The following is a 20,989-nucleotide window of genomic DNA, read 5'->3' as shown; positions in this document are numbered from 1 at the left end:
ACACTTACATGGTGTCCATGGCAACCTATGTTGACAAAGACACCATAAAACACATGAAAAACTCATATCAAACTTTTGTAGATCTGTAGTGGAAACCAGAGATCTTTTGGCACTCCTAGTGTATGCTGTGATAGTTCCTTGGAACTTCAGATTGGTCTGTCAGGATATGTTACATATGCCTCAATATGTCCCTTCTGCAACACCTTGGACTCCATATTGACCACACACACCATCCACCCAGAGGACCCCATACCATACCCCATACCATTTAGTTACTAAACAAACCTAGGGGAAATTGCTCATTATACTTTTTTTTTTTTTTTTTTTTGTGGCACTGTAATCCTTAGCAAGGTATCACCTTTCATTACATAGGTTGTGCAGTCTAGTTCTCGAACCCCTGCCTCATGGAACACTAACAATGTAATTTTACTAACGCGATAGATATGCAGGCAGTACTAATTACTGGTTTCCATGTAAATATATATAACTTATGATGTAATCAGTCTTACAATATGTTAACCAGTTGTAATTGGGCCTTACATTAGTTTTTACCATCTGCACAATTAAATTTAAATGTTTCTCCTACCATTCAGGAAGCCTCTTAGTATTGGTACCACTGCTTGTGTGGCATTATTTACAGGCAGCGAATGCTAGTTAGAATATTTAGTATAAATGTATAAATGCAGAAAACTTATTGGGGTCGATCCTATTGGGTCGTGGATGATTCGCACTTGCGAATCCTCATGACACCAGGCGCACTTTATGTTGGATTGAATTCCTTAAAACTGCTCACATCTCCATAGGGGTGTGAGCAATTTTAAGCAAATTCAGCCCAGTGAAGGTTGCGAGATTGGCTTAATTCAGGTGCTGTTTTCAGCGTTTAAACGGCACCCGAACAGCTACTCGCACCCTTCGGCACTAATAGGATCAACCCCAGAGTCTTGCAAACAGATTATTCTAACCTCCTTGTCTGTTATCTTATTTTATTAATGTTTTTAGAGCTTTACACACTATGTAAACAAACAAGATTCAAATAATAAGTTATTCTTCAGTTAAAAATTGGGTACTTGTGGATTATCACGGCGCCCATTGCATCGCATACCACTAATTAAGGTATGCGATGGACCCGATTTCAGCCTTTTTTCCGAGCTGAGTATACAATTTTAAAATCGGGTCACATCGCATGCCATTACAATGGCATGCGATGCAACGCAATTTGCCATTGAGTCCCATGTTAAATGGCACCCCCAGACCCCGATTTTTAATTGTATACCCACCCTGATGGGTAATAAATATGTAAAATGCCATTTAACATGGTAATAAGGCATCTGGGTGCCTGTACAATTAAAAATCGGGTGAAATTGCGTCGCATCGTATGCGATCATATCGCATGCGATGCGATTTTTCATCGTACAATGCCCTACGATGGAAATCGGGGGAGCCGTGATAATAAACAAGTACCAAAAATTGTATTAGAAAATAATTTTTCAAGTCATACTTTTTTTCAATATTTTTTTTTTACTTTTATTTAACTTGCTTTTGTTTTTGTTTTTTTGCGGTTAACAGAATAAGCTAAAATCACTAGGGTGTGGCTATTAAAGTATATTTATGTATAGTAAGATGAAGTAAGACATGTCATTGTCTTTTGTAGACTCTAGTAACTCCTCACTGTTCCTCAGTGTACACTTAGGGGTGGATATCCTATTATGTGTGGTAAATTACCATGGATAATGGATCCCCCAGGGGCTATCCTGTTAGCCCTGACCATCAGCGCTTAAGGGTTGTTTTATTTTGCTTACCTCAGTTAGGCAAAATCTAAATCTTGGAAACTGTTCTAATCACTGCTGCAGAACCTATGTGTTGCTGTACGGTATAGGGTAAGGTACTGCATGATAAAAATGGGCTATGATATGATGGCTTGATAATACCATTGGGCAAAAATCTTGTTAAAAGCCCGTCTTTGCTCTGCAGTAAATGTACTGTAGGAAATGCTCTTTTGGGTTTCCATCAATTTCTCCTTGTTTCAGGAGATGGTTTGTGTTGGTGTATGTAGTTACATCAGTATAAGTAAATCATTTCCCGTTTTTACAGGTCTGTATTTCCGAATCACAATATAAAGCGGGTAGAAGATACAAACAATAATGGACAAGCTCATATCCATGTTTCTGGTGTGAAGCGAAGGACCTTACCACTTCCCATACAGATGTACTATCAGCAGCAACCAGCTTCTGCTATCAGGGTTGATGTGGTTTCAGATACTGCAGGTTTGTCTTTGAATTACTTTAATATGTATAGATATATAGCTAAGACAAAAAGTTATATGATGCATTGGTTTGGAACGATTAATAGTCCCATGGTAAAATTGCTGTGCCAAAACTCATTACAAAATGTAGCTATATTTGTGAATGTTAGATATAATTGTTTATTTTTCTCCAGTTAAAAAAGGATCTAAATAAATAATCTGGACTGTGGGTTAGAGGTTTTTTCTTTTTTTTTTTGTTTTCTTCTGTTTTCAAAAAATGTTTTCAGATGTGTTACAAAAAAAGGCACCCCACATAAACTGTACATATTTTATTTACCATATATACTCGAGGTCGACCCGAATATAAGCCGAGGCACCTAATTTTACAACAAAAAAATGGGTAAAACTTATTGACTCAATTGGGACCCTGACTCGAGTATAAGCCGAGAGTAGGCTTATACTCGAGTATATATGGTAGATTTTACTTTGGAAACAAATCTTTGCTGTTAAGAGAGGAAAACTCTTCTGATAATGAAGTGGATAATAATTTACATATTATGAACATTTATACATAGGTTGAAATAACTATTCTTTTATTTGTGCTTCCAGGTGTGCCGCAAGGAGCAGGGAATCTTTTCCAAAGAGGTCCGGCAGCTAACCAAGCTCCTAATCTGACTGCAACACAGATGTCTTTTCCTATTCAAGGCATCCACAGCGTGGCACAGACAATTTGTCGGATACCACAGAATCCCCACAGTCAAGCCCAACATCAACACAATACTACAGTGACTGTAATCCAGAATAAAACTCCAATTTCCTGTGAAGTAGTTAGGGCTGCAGTAATACAGGGTTCTGTTCAACATTCAGCAGTCCCTGTGACAATTGCTTTGGGAGGATCAACACAAGCTTCTTTAGTTCAAAATCACAGCAATCCAGGACAACAGCCTTCTGTTACTGTAGTGGGGTCTCAGGCTTTGTTTCACCACCCATCTGTTATTCAGCAACAGTCCCCATTACATACCGTGGTACCTGGACAGTTAACATCAGGCACTCCTGTAGCAGTTATTCAACAAGCAGTTTCTCAAGGTCATATATTTGGTAGACTGCAAAATATGTCAGCAGCTACAACAGGACTTCCACAAGGTCAGCAGTTAATCACTACATCATCACCAACTGTTCAGGTCTCATCCCAACAATCCCCAGCTTCCAACCAGCAGAAAGATACAGTTATCATAACCCCACAACAATATGTAACAACTTCATCATCCAATATAGTATCTGCTACGACTGTACAGAATTTCCAAGTTGCAGCAGGGCAGGTAGTTACGATAGCTGGTGTCCAAAACCCTCAGACATCTAGAATTGGTTTTCAGAATATTGCTCCAAAACCCCTTTGTTCGCAACAAGTATCATCTTCAACAGTAGTTCAACAGCCACAGCAGCAGCAACCTCAGCAGAGTGTAGTAATTGTTAGCCAACCAGCCCAACACGGTCAAGCATATGCACCAGCCATTCACCAAATTGTTCTCACTAATCCAGCTGCAATTCAGGCAGGACAGACTGTTCAGTTGACTGGGCAAACAAATATTGCACCTTCGTCTTCACCTGTACCAACTTCAAATAACCAGCTCCCACCTATAATGACGTCTTCCCCCACCACAGCAGTTTCACAAGGACCTCCTCCTACTGTTAGCCAGATGCTTTCGGTTAAAAGGCAACAGTTGTCACCAGCACCTCACCAACAGCAGCAGGCACAAGCTCAGCAACAACAGCAGGCGCAAGCTCAGCAACAGCAGCAGGTGCAAGCTCAGCAGTCACAGGCATCCCAGCAGATGCAAGTACAAGTCCAACAGCAGCAGGCCCAGAGTGGAGGTGTTGGACTTTCCACTTCTGGTGAGTCCAGCCTAATTAAACAGCTGTTGCTTCCAAAACGAGGACCATCAACACCTGGAGGGAAACTCATACTTCCTGCTCCTCAAATACCACCTCCCAACAATGCAAGAGCACCAAGTCCTCAGGTGGTATATCAAGTAGCCAATAATCAAACACCTTCCTTTGGAGTACAAGGGCAGCCTGCAACGCAACAAATACTGGTTGGGCAACAAAATATGCAGTTGGTTCAGAGCACAATGCCGAACCAAGCTGGTGTACAGACTGTTCCAATTTCAAATTTACAAATCTTGCCAGGCCAGTTGATTTCAAACTCTCCAGCAACAATATTTCAAGGAACTACAGGCAATCAAGTTACGATAACAGTTGTGCCAAACACAAGCTTTGCTACTGCAACAGTAAGCCAAGGAAGTACACCTCAGATTATTGCACCAGTAAGTGGGACACAGACAGGAGTTGGATTACAGGTACAAACTCTTCCGGCTGCTCTTGCGCAACCAGGCGGACAGTTATCGGGATCTGCTGCCTCTCCCCCATTTAAGGGTGATAAAATAATTTGCCAAAAGGAGGAAGAAGCAAAGGAAGCCACAGGCTTGCATGTACATGAAAGGAAAATTGAGGTTATGGAAAATCCTTCGTGTCCAAAAGGGTCTGCAAACACCAGCAATGGAGAAATGAATGAAAAGGAAATGCAAACAGGAAATCTTTTGAATGGTAAAAAGTGTGACTCCAGTCTACCTCCTTCAAACTCAGGGAAAACTCAGAATGAGGCCAGTCAAGTGGTCACTAATGGGTCATCTGTGGAATTGGGGGAAAACGGAGCTTCTTTAAAGCAAAACTCTGAACAATCTGAAATGCAGGATACTAAAATGGACTTTAAAAGACCACAAGTTAATGGGATTTGTGATTTTGAAAAGGCAGACTGTACTCATTTGAGTAAAAGCATTCCGAATCACAAAGCTTCCAATCATGTAAGAAATGGTGAGATCTCTCCATCAGAGCAACAAGAGCTTCTAGTTTCTACTCAACAATTTACTGCCAAAGGTGAACAAGTGGAGAAACTTTCAAATGGACCTATATTACCCAACAGTTTGTCACATTTTGCAAGTAGTACTTATGATGCTTCTAACCTTGCAATTCAGATACACTGTGGTAACACTGCAGATTTACCCAATGGACCTGTAGTATCCAGTTTAAATTCAGATGTGCCTCAGCAACGTCCGTCTGTAGTTGTATCAACACAGTCTACAGCATCTATTTTCCCAGGTCATCAAGTTATCGCAGTGCCGCATACGGGACCTAGGATTTCTCAGCCTCCTCTTCCTGTCGATGTTCGGTCTACTAACGGCACAGTGGAATGCAAAGCTATTAAGAGACCAGCAGAGGACAGTGACAGGGAGTCTATCCCAGTAATTCCCAATAAAGTGGGAGTACGGATTGTTACAATCAGTGACCCGAACAATGCTGGCTGTAGTGCAACCATGGTTGCTGTGCCAGCAGGTGTTGATCCAAGCACTGTAGCTAAAGTAGCAATAGAAAGCGCTGTTCAGCAAAAGCAGCAGCAGCAGCAACAGCAGCATCATCCACACACCTTTGTACAGACAGTTGTTGCACAGGTAAGTCGATATGTTATTAGCAAAACATGTGCTGTAGAAGAAGAAATTTAAGTGAAATGTAAAATTTTTGGTAACCATCGGGAAATTCATTTGCTATTCTTATCCCTTGGAGTGCCAACATCTGTGAGAGATGTTCAAAATATCTGTGAAAAATAGTGTTCACTCTAGGATTTTTTTTAGGCAGGGCGCGGACCACTGGGTAGGGCACTTATTTCAATCTGGAGGGCACATTTTATTTTATTACGCACATTAAACATATTCATACTCTGCTATGCCCTTTACATATTCTGTCGTAATGACAATTACACATTATGGCACACATTGTGTATGTGTAATGTCTCTTACACATTATACCACACACCATAATACCCTTTACACATGATGGCACATACTCAATGTTGTCAGTGCTGTGGAGTGCACCGTAAGAGCACACAGGTCCACACACACAAAAAGGGCAGGGTACATTTTGATTTTTTTTAAATAAGCAGAGTGCGGCACCCTGCAAAAGAAGCTTAGAGGGAACACTAAAAAATGACACATTTGTTCACATTTGTTATATAAATTCAAATAAAATATTGTTTAAAATGGAAAAACTGATTTCCTATATAAGGAAAACATTACCGGACATTATGATGGATAAAAACGTTAGCTTGGCAGATTTCACACTGAGTTTGAGAAATTCACTTGGCACTTACAGGGTTCAAGATATTTACAATATTCACTTCCTGAACAATACATGAAATGGTTTATATTCCTTGTGTTGGTATTGTGGGTAGCAGTAGTACGCAGGATGTGTCAGAATTTAGATATGATAGGTGGGAGTCCAGACTCATGATAGATTGACTCTAGGTCGACCGGGTCAAAAGGTCCACATACTTTTTTTTTTTTACAAAATTTTGAGCTGACATTTGCCAACAGGCGGTATTTCATAATATAGTGTGCCGAGCACAGTGAAGTACCGTGCCCAAAGCATGGCAAACCATGCGAGGGGACGTAGTACACTTAGACCGTGTCCATGTCGACCTATGTTGACATAGGCACCCCAAAAAACATGAAAAACTCATGTTTACCTTTGGACCCAGTCGACCTTTTGGATGTCGCCCATTAGTGGTCGACCATATGACTGTAGACATTGTAGATCTACTATGCCATAACCGGAAGAAACAACGAAGGACCCTGGGGAGAATGATTTAAATGTATGTGTATGCAAAAGAAATGTTTGATGCTTGCTTTGGTTTTATGGTATGTCATAATTTTGTTTGATTATATTTATCATTTTCATTTTACCAAACTATGGGGCAGATGTATTCCTGGGGAAGAGATAAAGTGTAGATAAGGTGGAAGGAGATAACGCACCAGCCAATCAATGGGGCAGATGTATTATAGCAGCGCTTATCGCACCGCTATAATACTTCTGCTTCGCCTTAATAGCGAGGCGAAGCAGGAGGGGAGACCGACAAGATGTATTAACATCTTATCCACCGAAGCGGGGGAGCACTAACTCCCCCCTCTGGCGATGTCCCCTCCTGGAGATAGCACATCAGTTTACACTGATGCACTGTCTCCTGTCCCCCGGCCTGCTGCACTACTCACGCGAGATCCCCAGTGCAGCCCAGACCTAACAGCAGGGACAGCGCTGTCCCAGCTGTTTAGATAGGGCTTCGCCAGCCTGCTGCTGACCGTTCATACATTCGGCCTGCTATCATTTAGATAGCAGCGCCAATATGGACAGGGGCGCATAGCGCACCTGTTCATTAACTCACGCTGGCGCCGTCATACATGGGGGAGAAGTGGTATCAGTGTAGATAACGTGTGCTTGATACCCCTTCTCCCCCATAACGCCCAGCCATACACCTGCCCCAGTGTTTGAAATATGACAGTTGGGAGTTGATTGGCTGCTGCGTTTTCTCAATCTCTTTGCCAAGCTTAATACATATGCCCCTCTGTCCCCAAGGTGTCCTGGTTTTAAGGATATCCATTGCTGAGAACAGATGGTTAAATCCAATTGACTGAGGGACTCATTCAGTCAGTTAAGCCCAAACATGGTTATCGCTAAAACCTTGAAGTCCAATTTTGGGAACATCTGTACTCTCTTTAAAGTTGGCACAGAAAACAAAAATTTGGCATATTCATCAATAAATTTATCATAACAAGAAAGAGTTTGGGAACCACTATATTCATTTCCAAGTTGTTACCAGCCGTCAAATTGATGGAACAGATGGAACAACATTTGAATTGCTCAGTCAGGTGGCAGCTAGTGGTTGCCACTGCTAAAAACACTTGATTCCCTCCCCCACCATAGAGGTTAGGAGCAATGCTAGCTTTTTGCTTATTGTGACTGGAAATACTTTTTCATGGCTTTAAATGCAATACCAACCCTGAGTAGCCTTACTGACCAGAAGTGTGTGTACTATACATAGGAATAGGTTTCCTAACGTTATCAAGGAATTACCTGGAACATTTTCTACAGGATTGTATTATGTCCAAAACGGTGTTTATTTTGGAGATTTGGTGTAGCCTGCCTGATTCAGGCAAAATCCCCAATACGTTGGCTAATTGGGTAGCCCTGGGCAAAGCATTTACCATGGGTAATCTGCTACTCCCCTATATGTTTGGAACCCCTGGTCAATTGCATATTTCCCTGAATCTTTTCAACACCTTTTACACTGCATTCCAGGTCCAGCCAGGTCACTGAACATGGATTTTAAGCTTTTGCCACAGTTGCTTGAAACTTTCACACCACTGACTGGACCCCGGCGGCTTACCTCTGACGGTTCTTGGAGATTACATCTCAATTACATTTCACTGCAAAATCCCGTAAAATCTATCAATAGCCATGGTTTTTGCAGTGCAATATTACGGAAACGAAGTCAGCACATTCATTGTACAATTACCTATTTGTGTACAATTCCATTTTGTTTGTGCTAGTTTTTGATAGAAAAGCATACTTAAATCCCATTTTAGGAACACCTTCTTTGGAAGACATCAGTGTGCATGACCAGAGTTCGTATATCTTTGCAGTAGGAATTTCTCCTCATTCTTCCAGGGAGAACCCCTCTACTTTGCAAATTACGGCTTCCTACATGCACTGCATCTTTGAACTTTTGTCCATCGATTTTCAGTAAAATTTGAGTCTGGGCACTGTGGTGGCTATTCCAAAACATCCAGAATTAATTTAAATATTTCATGGTTGATTTGAAAGTATTATCTTGCTGAACTTCAGTTTAGGGTCAAATCAGTTAGGAGCAGATGGGGCGTGGAACTGCCACCAACAGCCCTGCAAGTTGCTCCTCTTGCAGCCTGATCTCACCCCAAACTTGTGAACTTTTGTGTGGCGTATAGACTTAGTGACACCAAATTAATTGACCAGTTTGACTTTAGCTACCATAATTACTATTAAGACATTCTGCTTTCTACCTTGATGATATTTCCTGTGTCACTGATGAACAACCATAGCTTAAGTTGGTGCCATGTTTTTGTTTCTACATGCTTCACCTATTATTCTCCAACGTTTGTGGTAGTGGATTCGTATTACATACATTTCTTTTAGTAGTCTGTGACATTGCTTACACAAGCATTCTCCACATGGAAGAGTTTCCAAAAGGATCTTGTCAAAAAAAGTCAGCTTTCTGTCTTAATTCAGACCTGATCCCTGGGCTGCTAGGTGTGGAGCCCTGCGATCAGGTATGCGCTGCCCCGCCAGAGTAGAATCCTGCCCTGCGGAAGCTTTAGGAAAATGAACTTGATCGGCGATTAGCGTCAAATCTGTTTGCAAGCCACTCGACATCGAAAGAATCCTCCACTGTGTGCAGTCTGGGCGTAGCCCAGGACTTACTTGGTGGCTGTGATAGAATCAGTTGGATCGGAGCCTGAGGTGACATCACATGACTTCCCCTAAACGACTGGGCCGGGCTCTGGTTACCACCCTCTTTCTGTTAATCAAGTTGCGTACGGCCGGTGATAAAAAAAAAAAGGATTTTTATTGCAGGGCAGTACGCATGCACAGTCTATTAATAATCACCTGGCCTGTGACTTTGCAGCCGTGGGATCAGGTCTGAATTAGGCCCTTTTATTTTTATACTTGTGTTAAATGTTTATATAGGTCATCCTATGGTGGGTAGAGTCTCCTTAAGGATGCTACCACTTCTATGCTACCTGCTTCTGTGTATGCTCAAGAAGATAAAAAAGGCTAGCACCAGGCTGGCCAAAACTGTACATAACCTCTTAACCCTGCGAGTGCCAAGTGAATTTGGGAAAATAGGGGTGAAAATTGCCAAACGTTTTTAGTCATCATAATGACCTGTAATGTTTACCTTTTTATAGGAAATATAATCTTTTTTTTACACACAAATTTTAATTAATATAACAAATGTGAGTGACAGTGGTGTTTCTAGTGGATATTTTGAACATCTCACAGCCTTGTTGGCACTCAAAGGGTTAAAATGTGAGAAAATGTGACTGTTGAACCCATATTACCGACGGCATTGAAGGGTGTCAGATCTGTTTTGTTGGAAGCAGCCCGCGGATTGCCGAATTAACTTACGTTTTTCAACAATCCGCAGCCGTTTTAGCCAATCCGCTGACTTTCCGACACTCATTAGCCTGAACATTGAATTCCGACTGAGTTACTGTCGGAAGAAACAGCACGTTATTCCGACAATCTGGGCGTTCCAACAGTCGGAATCCCATATTGAATACCCCCTTTGTCTTTGAAGATCTGTATTGCAACAGTGCCAAAGGTTCAGATATTCTTGTTGGATATACTGCCTACAAATGTAGTTTGCCAAACAATCACTTTTTATGTATGTATCAGTGCTGTGGTGTGAAACATTAATGTGTTAGGAAAACCTGTCATGGTGTAGAAGACCATTCTACCAGGTGTTCGAGCATCACGGCACAATGCTACATGTGAGTCATTATTATTGGGCAGCCGTTTGGTCTTTGACTGCAAAAAGATGAATCCAACAAAAATTGGCATCTCAAAACTTTCAATGTAATTTGCCACTCTCAAACCTAATGCCTCCCAACCTGTATCCAATTATCATGCTCCCAAACGGTCTGTCTCCAATATTCATGCCCCGCCACCTGTCCGTCTCCAAGGCCAGTATTCAATGAGAAATGTTCTCCGTGCATGGCGAGAGATTTTTTCTCTCGCCATGCACTCCGTGTTCCGGAGCCTCCTGCTCCCACTATTCAACGTGTTAAAGACTCGCCGCCACTCGCGGCGAGTCTTAACCCCTGCAGCGGACGAGCGTCCGCGGCAGGGAGCTGTCAGGGAGCCGGGGGACGTAGCAGCCAAGAGAGATTAAAGTCTCTCTTGGCTGCTGCAGGGGATATGGGGAGGGGAGCAGGGCTCCCCGGGACCCAGGCAGCACAGGCTGCCCCCCCTATAGCCAGCGGGGGACCCAGTATTCACTGTACCCGAACGTGCTTCGGGTGCAGTGAATATATGAATATCTAATGAGCGGCTCGAGCGCTCCGGCCCCCTGCTGGCTGCACTGTGTAAAAAAAAAAAAAAAAATTGTAAAAAAATATTTTTTTTAAATTAAATATATATTCATGTGCTATAGGCACATGAATAAAAATAACATGGCCCTTCACAGAAAAAAAAACCTGATTTTTTGACACCAAAATTAAAAAAAACACCCTTTTAGTTTAAAAGTTCACATTCCTGCTCTCCATCAAAAGATGGAGAATTTCTACACGGAGAGAGACGGCGAGAATCACTTAGAAAGACGGAGAATATTTCACATTGAATAGGGTGGCTCGCCTTTGGAGAAAAAAAACCTCTCTCCACCGCGTGAAAAGCACAAACTCTCCAGAAATCACAGCGAATTTTTCTCATTGAATACTGGCCCAAGCCTTATGCTTCCCCTGTCCATCTCCAAGCTTAATACCCACCCCTGTGCCCTCCCCATATTCATGACCAACCTCCCATTCTCATCACTTCTATGACTTTCTGGATAAAACAAACCCCAGTCTATGCCAGAACCCCTTTATCAATTGTCTGGTTCTCCTTGCTGCCTGGCCTGCTTGCTTTGTTTCATGCTATGTTTTCTATCCCTGGCTCCAGCTTCCCTACAGCGGCCTCATATCATCGCAATAAAACACATGGCTCTGATGTGGTCTTCTGTTGCTGGGTCTGGTGTTGGCAGTTATCTTATAGTTGATACAAATTGTGTAATGGTGCCCATATATGCTCCGATCCCAGCGGTGCGATGTGTGCTTTGAGGTGCGAGCTCCTGCGACACCTTATCGCACAGTACAAAAAATATGTGCTGCACAAACTTTTTGTACTTGCTTTTCATCGCATCGCATGCACAAGGCATGCAATGCTATGCAATGGATGCTATTTTAGCCCAGAACGCACGCTGGGATCGGAGTGTGTATGGGCACCTTAAGACCTTATTGGAATACAATGTTAATTAGTTTTTGAAACTGGCAATATAAAATGTTGACGGTAAACCAACATTTGTAATCTCTTTTAATATGTGGGGGGAAACTAAAAGGCCATTCTGAACATATTCATATATTACATTTTTTTTCCCTCCTATACTTAAAATAAGCTGGAGAGTGATAAACCACCAGCCTTGTAGCTCCTAACTGGCATGTCACAGGCCATGTTTGAAAAATGACAGGTAGGAGCTGATTGGCTGGTGCATTATTACTCTGATTGGGCTGGCATTATTACTCTCCATTTTATCACTTCTCAAGCTTAGTACATCTAACCCAGTATGTGCTATGCACTGACCCCTGAAGTCTGAGAAGTAAAAGTACTGAAATGTTGTAGTAAATAAATATTTACGTGATTTAGAAAATGATCACAGTGAGAAATGTACTTAAAGGTGCGTACACATGTACAGATTTTTCTGTCTGATCTATCTGGTGGGAACAAAAACTTGGAAATGTATGGGAGCATATGACAATCAAAAAATTGTTCCCAAACACTAAAACAGACAGTGATCAGTCAGACAAATTGTTTAAATCATTCTGATAGAACAAATTTATCAAAGCATATATATTTTTTCTGTTTTCCTGCATTTGGGTGGAAAGTTTTGATTGTCATATGCTCCCATACATTTCCAGGTTTTTGTTCCCACCAGATGGATTAGACAGAAAATCTGTACGTGTGTACGCACCTTTAGTGCTTCAATACTTTCAACCATATTGGCACTAATGGAGATTGTGAGATTATTTTTTTCATAATAATCTCTACCCCACCACCACCTCTTCCACCCACTGCCTGCCCTCTCTTCTTTATAGACCGTGTGTACACACTACTGTGTACATCTTTCATTGTAATACTATAAATCACACTATATATGTATTTTTTACGGAGTAAAATGATACAACTAAACATTTGTAACGGCCGGTTTTTTTTCAAAAGAGGAGAAAGTAGATGTAAATAAATTAGATTGCCCAACTTTGCAGAGCCAAAGCCAGTCACTGCAGCTAAAAGCCAAAAGCTAGGCACTGTTATTAAAACAAAAAAGAAAATGTATGATCACAATAGGAGGAGCTAACCTTTTTAAACTGTTGTTCTAATAATATAGCGCACACATTTCAGTCTTTTCAAAGTGTTTTTTTTAAATTCTGCTGCCGCTCACCACTGCCTGTCGCGACCTGCAGGGTTTTTAACTTTGCTGCAGCTGTCCACCCTGCCGCCTGGACCTGCACATGCTTCATCGCTGGCACACACCTTCAGAATTGGACCTAATACATCATGGGAGCTAAAAATGCACCCTAGATGTGCCGCTAGAGTCTGGCCCGATGTGTACGGGACCGCTCATCGGATCCGATGGGATGTCAAACACATGCGATTTGGTCTGATTACGTCAGAATCAGTTCAGATTCGGTCAAATCAGAGTATGGGGCCTTTAGTGTCCTACTAGTGCCTAAACCTAACACTCCCCACTCTTTCCGAGTTACCGAGATGCGGACCACATCGTAGAAAACACACACATTGGGGATTATTCTGATTCACTTGGAAAGGCACAATCACACTCTAATGGACAAAACCATATGCACTGCAGGTGGGGCTGATGTAACATGTGCAGAGAGAGTTAGATTTGGGTGGGGGGTGTACTTCAAACTGATATCTATATTGCAATGTAAAAATAAAGCAGCCAGTATTTACCCTGCACTGAAACAATAAAACACCCAAATCTAACTCTCTCTGCACATGTTACATCAGCCCCACCTGCAGAGCATATGGTTTTGTCCATTAGAGAGTGATTGTGTCTTTCCGAGTGAATCAGAATAACCCCCATAGTTAGGCTTCGGGGTACAAGGGTTAGGTTTAGGCACTTGCAGAGATGGGGGAGGATTAGATTTCTGGAAGGGAGGGTCAAGTCTAGTGGGGGTCAGGTAGAGGGTATTTCAGGATTTCCTCATTTGGGATGCTGGCGTCAATATATATTGGGATAGTATTCACAACAGATTTATGATTTCACATATTTTACATAAAATTGCAATATTTTAAATTTTCTTGTTTCATAACTGTATCCGGTAAATAGTTATTTATCTGCATAAATTGTTGCAATATTGTTTGAGTGTAAAGGGGCATACATACAGGGTGTTTTTTGGCTATTTTTTAAGTGATTTGTCTAGATTGCATAGAAATTGAGCACAAATCGCTCTGTGTATAGGCCCCATAGCAATGGTGATGTGCAGTCTACGTGTCTCCAGCGCACGCGGAGATGTTTAGTGCATACAGGCAAAATCTATATACAGTAGATCACCTAGCAAGTACATACAAAACACTGAGTTAGAACAGATTACTTCGCTCACATCGCAATGTGTGTAGTGTTCATTCTAGCACCCGTCATCTTTGAAAACCCATGCAGTTCCTCTTCCCTGCCTGGGGTGTCACTGTCTGCTGAAGTGCTTCTAGCACAATGTGGTCTGTATATCAGCACTGATATGCAAACCAGACCTGTGTTAGAAACACCACAGCAGACAGCGATACCCCAGGCAGGGAACAGGAAGTGCATGGGTTTTCAAAGATGGCGGGTGCTAGAATGAACACTAAATGTGTGTATAGGGTGATTTAGCCACGGGGAAATTTAAGGGAAATTGCCTACCCTAGATTGGTTAGCGCACATCTCAACATGCGTATGCTCCTCAAGGATCACTGGTATCTTGGCAAAGCTCCCATTAGGGAGTAAATTCATTGGAATCATTTCACAACATATACTAATGGGATGAGTATTGTAACTGTAATCTGAGTTTTGAAAAAAGGTTTTCACACTGATCTCTACTACTGCACACCAGTAGATGGTGAGAGGTAGAGCGGGTTAGTATTGCAGACCCGATACGTTTTTAGTATTATGAAAGCCACACCTTGAAACTATGTCAGTATGGTTAATAAGTTGTAGTATTTCCTGAAGATTACATTTGTAACTCATAGGAAATGTACATTTACAGTTGTGCCTCTGGCTGCATGGTGATTGAAGAGTAGGTGCTTTTACAAGGTCTGCCTTTATACACAGTATGTATATACACTGGTCAGCTAGAACATTAAAATCACGGGTGTGAAGTGAATAACATTGATTATCTCGTTACACCTGTTTAGTTTTAAGGGGCATAGACACAAATCCATTTTGTGCTTTTTTCTAAGCGATCTGACCAGATTGCTTAGAAAGTAAGCACAGATCTCTCCGTGTGTGTGCCCCCGAGCGATTATGATGCGCAGTACCGCACGACACTATCGCCCGCTAGTTAAGTCAGTGCAGGCAGTTAAAATTAGTCAAATTGCTTAGCAAGTGACTGTTGTGTTTACAGAAGTGATCTGAAGCCCCGTACACACAACTCTGCTCCTTTGCTGTTGTTGAGCAATCGTGCTGAGCGAGGCTCTGCCTATTTATAATAGGTAAAGCCCCAAAATCTAGGGAAAGCCAGTGCAAGCACTAGCTTTCCATGTGGGCAATCGCAACGGGACCGTGCTCCTTTTCAAAGCGATCTGGTCAGATGGCTTAGAAAGGGGCTGAAATCGTCACGTGTGTATGCCCCTTAAGTCATCCTGAACCACTACCCTGCCTTTTTTTTTTTTTTTATTAAGTAAAATTGCTTGGCACACATCGATTGCATGTGTGTGTTTGGGCTCTCTGTGGCTGATCTAGACATGGGAAATCGCCTACCCTAAATAGCTTGGCAAAAACACTTAACGCATCTCTACGTGTGTATGCCATTTAGTTATTACTTCCACATTATGGCAAGGTGCTCCATTATGCTGGAAAAGGCATTCTTTGTGACCAAACTACTGTTGGATGTTTAGGAGAAGTTGCTCTTGGAAGATTATTATTTGTGGGATATATATTATAAAGGTAGAGTTGGGCTCTCTAGACATTCAGATATATTTTTAGGTGTCTGAACAAACAGATGATATATGTGCAGAAAGGACAGCACAGTTTGAATACATAAACTTCTTGAGCAACTTGGACATTTTCAATTACAAGAAAATAAACAAGAACAATAAAAACATCTTCTACTTGTGGTTTATTACATGCAAACAATGGGTACATATAATTTATGGCATGCTTGAAAACAACCTTTTCTACTTGGTTTGTTTCTTCTTACTGATAATGATGCACTTTTTGTCATGGTTCTAGTACTACTAGAACAGTCACATGATGTAGTGAGCAGACTGGCTATAGAATGCCCCTCTAAGCTCTTGTTATCACAGACATCCTCACGCTTTGCCATCAAGTGACATGCTGAGGGTTATTGCCTTCTAGCATCCATACTTGTTTAATGACAAATTGTTGTTAAGGAGATACAGAATTGTGTGAAGATGACTAGAACTGTAACTTTCATATGCATAATTAAAATTAACCTAATGTATAAAAGACCAAACTATATGGTGTTACTGATTTAAGATCACTAGTTATAACCAAGATTATTTTAGGGTAGAATTGCAATATATGATTGACGCTGAGCCCCTTTGTCCAGGTGCGATGCTACCCTCTGGTAGTCTAATTTAAGTCCTATCCAGGGCACTAACCTCTGCTTGGTTTCATTTAAGGAAAAGGAGGGTTTTACATTTCCTTTGAAACCTTGATCTAACATTTTAGGTGCCCATACACACTGCGATTATCGCATGTGTTTTGAGCTATATCACATCGCATGTGTTTTGCATGCAATCCGAAGTTAGTTCAAAAAGTATTTGCAGCACATACTTTTTGAACTGTGCAATGGGATGCCCGTGGGAGCGCGCATTGCATCGCACAGCATGTATAGGCACCTTAAAGCTATAGATGTAATCATAAATGCACTCTTTGTTTGTACTGATGGATTTGTTTTCTCTTCAGAGTACACCTGTGACAACATTATCAGCATTACAAGTACAAGGCCACTTGGTTGCTTCTCAGACTTCCCCTTTCCCCATTACGACAGTAGCTCACCACGTGGAGCAAGTGAAAAAACCAGGGCAAAACTTCATGTGCTTGTGGCAGTCATGTAAAAGGTAGGTGTACATTGTTCTAACCTTTTACCCTGATATTTTTTAGATGCTCACTAACCCCAGCCAGACCATTGCCCCTTTCCATTGTCATATTTGAGGTTGTATGGGCAAAGCTTTACAATATGTCTGTGCTGTCCTCTCTTTAAACGTAATGTTAAGAATTTTTTGTAAAATATTTTTATCTAGAGTGCGTGTAATATAAAATAAAAATGACATGGCGTATATACCTAACAAAGTTAGGAGTACAGCCATCGTCCAGAATATAGAAAGGAAACGTGTATCGGACACATAACCTTTCGTGATAAGAGAAACAATGATGTGTTCTAAAAGGGCAGGGCACCATTTTGTAATGTCTCTATATAGTACCAACTAGTTAAAGGAACAATTTTTCGAATATGATATCTGTTATGGGCAGGTAGGGTATTTATAAAAGGGAGACAAACATTCTAAAAAAATTAACCCAGGACTCTGCATCTAATGAAAATTCAATCCAGTGCAGTGGTTATAAATATTGTAGCCTGGACATCATTAAAGGAGGAGATATAGGATCGGGGCGAATCCACCTGGACAAGATTTTTTTTATTTTGGCCACCGATGCTACTCATGCTAGTAACAGACAGTCGCCCCTTGAGGGTCTATACATCACTGTAGGGTAATAATTCCACAATACCCATAGCAAAGAGATAGTGAAGGGTATATGTAATACAATTTGTATATAAGACTGTACCTCTAACCAAAAGGTCTGTACCACAATGCAAGACCAATAACAATGAACAATGTCATTATTAAATAGAAAGAATTTAAAACAATTTGCATTATCTGAAACACCAGTGATATAGCGCAATTAAGGAGTATAATATGCCTCATGCAATATCTTCATTTCGCCAGAAGAAACTTTTGGCCTAGAGGTGCTGTGAAAAAAATTCTGATGCTCTAAGACAGGCATTCCCAACCACGGTCCTCAAGGCACACCAACAGTGCAGGTTTTGTAGATATCCAGGCTTGAGCACAGGTGACTTAATTAGTATCTGAGGTATTCTGATTAAACCATCTGTGCTGAAGCCTGGATATCACTAAAACCTGCACTGTTGGTGTGCCCTGAGGACCGTGGTTGGGAATGCCTGCTCTAAGATGATGTGATTCTGATAAGTTTGGAAACCACTGACAGTAATTTAGGACTTGAGGAGCCTGCATGCTACATGTGCCAAGCGTCTGGGTTTTCCTTTATTTCTCCTCACCCTGATGTCCCTTTAAGATTATACATACCTCAGTTTCTTTCTAGGTCACTAAGCTACACAGTAGTAAAAAGACTATCCAACTTCATATGTTCCTGCCCCAGTGCAGCTTACAATCTATGTTCCCTACACATGTACAAGCATACACATTCATTCTAAGGTTAACCTTCCAGTATATTCTTGGATTATCGGAGTAAACCCACACAAGCACGGGGAGAATATACAAACTCTGCACAGTCATACCTCTTTCAGATCGCACCTAATTACCGGGTTCATGCTACTTTTTTGTCTAATCGACCCAGTAATAAGTGCGATCTGAAAGGACTTACCGCATTTAGCAACACAGCATTACAAACCAGTAAAAAAGCAGGGTTCTTACCGTTTTGTTGCTTTGCAGTGTGAACAGGTAAACCGGGTCGAGCAACCGAGTTCCTGTTTACACTGATGCAGGAGGCAGTGCTTGGAGCAGCAACGGCTCCAAGCGCTGCCTCCACCCCCGATGGCGCCCAGCCCATGGCTCTCTGCCCCCGCTAAAGGGGTCTGAAGAGCGCAAAATGCAGGGTCACTCCCCGACCAAACTGTTTCAAAGTCCCGGTGCGACCCTGCATTTTGCGATGGAAAGCGGTATTAGGATAACAAAATGACATAGTATGTCAGTGGGATTCACCAGAATTGAAAAGAAATAGAAATTATATGTAAACTGTTTTAGAACATACCAATACAACTACAAAATTGTTTGTCTTTTTTTCTTGAAAGGTGGTTTGAAACGCCGTCCCAAGTGTTCTACCATGCAGCTACAGAGCATGGGGGTAAAGATGTGTACCCTGGGCAGTGCTTGTGGGAGGGCTGTGAGCCCTTCCAGCGACAGAGGTTTTCCTTTATTACTCACTTACAGGTAAAGACTAGCTGGATCTGTGCACTGCCAATGTTCTAATGTTGGTCATGGAGCTGCATGTTTTACATCATTATGGGCGATGTAATCTTTTTATTTTACTACAGTCCCTTTCTATATATGTCAATAAATAAAATGATTATGCCTTTTTACAGGACAAACACTGCTCAAGGGAGGCTCTTCTTGCTGGCTTGAAACAGGAAGAGCAGGGCCAGGCTGGGAATCAGAAATCTTCCAATAAGTAAGGACAATACCTATTTTAATAGTTAAATCCCACTAATATGTGTGTCTTTATACTGCTTTCAGAAATATAGAGAACAAGGTATCATATTTGCTAGATTGCTATTTTGTTTTTCTCACTGAGGAACAATAAAACTTCACTATTTTTGAGAAACAGAGAAAACTATTTATTCTAGTTTTGCTTAGTACGGACTTTAGTTGGCGTTTTGCTGCTTTATCCATTTTAGGAGATTCACCTAAAGCTGTTATTACAATCCTACAGTCTTCAGGTGGCCACAAAACAATGGCCAATCGTCCAGAGGGTTGGGTCGATTCTCTTTGGCCTGAACCATGCAAGATAGGATGTAAACACTACATGATGTAATTAATGGTGGTACGATAACCTCATTACACGCGTAGCATATTGTCTGGTGAGCCGTGCGACCAATGTCACAAGCGACCCATAGTAGGGTACAACTATGTGTTTACACTAGACTATGGAGATGATTTGTTGTTACATAAGACACACTGGGGCAGATGTATTAAGACTGGAGAAGAGATAAACTGGAGATAAAGTGGAAGAGATAACGCACCAGCCAATCAGCTATGTTTGAAATATGACAGTTGGGATCTGATTGGCTGGTGCGTTATCTCCTTCCCCTTTTTTTCCAATTTATCTCTTCACCACGCTTAATACATCTGCCCAACTGTGCCCCTCTCCAGTACCACAGAACTTAGTCATTTTCTTTGTTATAGAAAACCCTTTTAAACCTAAGTGGTATTGCATATTCTAATGTATGCTGTTTTGCAGACAATCCTCTTCGGGGACACCCACTCCCCGAGCTCAGAAAGCTATTGTGAACCATCCAAGTGCAGCCCTCATGGCACTAAGGCGGGGATCAAGAAACTTGGTTTTTAGAGACTTCACAGTAAGTTCCCTTCTATGGTTATAACTATTGGTGCCTTTGTGGGCTTCATTCACTCAACTGGGTTCACTTCTATTTGTATAATTATTTAGTGGTAATGTATTTTCTCTTTCCTTTGTATAAAGGATGAAAAAGAGGGACCAATCACTAAACACATCCGATTAACAGCTGCCTTAATATTAAAAAATGTTGCTAAGCACTCAGAATGTGGTCGTAGGTAAGTGGAACTACAAATCTGTAATTCTGTGCTATTCTTTCTACAGTTGCTTCCAAGTATAGGCATAATAGCACTAATAGAGGGAATGTGTATATCCATATATTCATGCACAGGCTTAGCTCATAGGTGTGGAGGTGTTACAGGAGGATTCCTCAGAGTGTCTGTACAGATGTGTAAATGGGAGGCACAGCTGGAAAGCTGGAGATATCAGGAGGGTGATAGACTATGGGGCATATGTATCAAAACTTGGGAGGTGATAAAGTGGAGAGATATTAAGTACCAGCCAATCGG

At 41.5% G+C, this 20,989-nt stretch overlaps 1 protein-coding gene across 1 annotated transcript in view; it reads left to right on the top strand.

Moving 5' to 3' along the window:
• The window catches only part of ARID2 (AT-rich interaction domain 2), an 89,991-nt gene that overhangs the window by 66,534 nt on the left and 2,468 nt on the right, over positions 1–20,989 (top strand). The window contains exons 14-20 of the mRNA XM_083182655.1: positions 2,092–2,264; positions 2,852–5,748; positions 17,058–17,212; positions 19,201–19,339; positions 19,492–19,577; positions 20,367–20,484; positions 20,607–20,698. Coding sequence (XP_083038781.1) covers positions 2,092–2,264; positions 2,852–5,748; positions 17,058–17,212; positions 19,201–19,339; positions 19,492–19,577; positions 20,367–20,484; positions 20,607–20,698 — 3,660 coding nt within the window. The remainder of the gene's footprint in view (positions 1–2,091; positions 2,265–2,851; positions 5,749–17,057; positions 17,213–19,200; positions 19,340–19,491; positions 19,578–20,366; positions 20,485–20,606; positions 20,699–20,989) is intronic.

Source organism: Crinia signifera, chromosome 4, assembly GCF_055691185.1.
Source record: "Crinia signifera chromosome 4, ASM5569118v1, whole genome shotgun sequence".
Classification (NCBI taxonomy): Eukaryota; Metazoa; Chordata; class Amphibia; order Anura; family Myobatrachidae; genus Crinia; species Crinia signifera.
The sequence above is the reverse complement of the archived record's forward strand: the minus strand, read 5'-3'. Positions and strand labels throughout refer to the sequence as shown.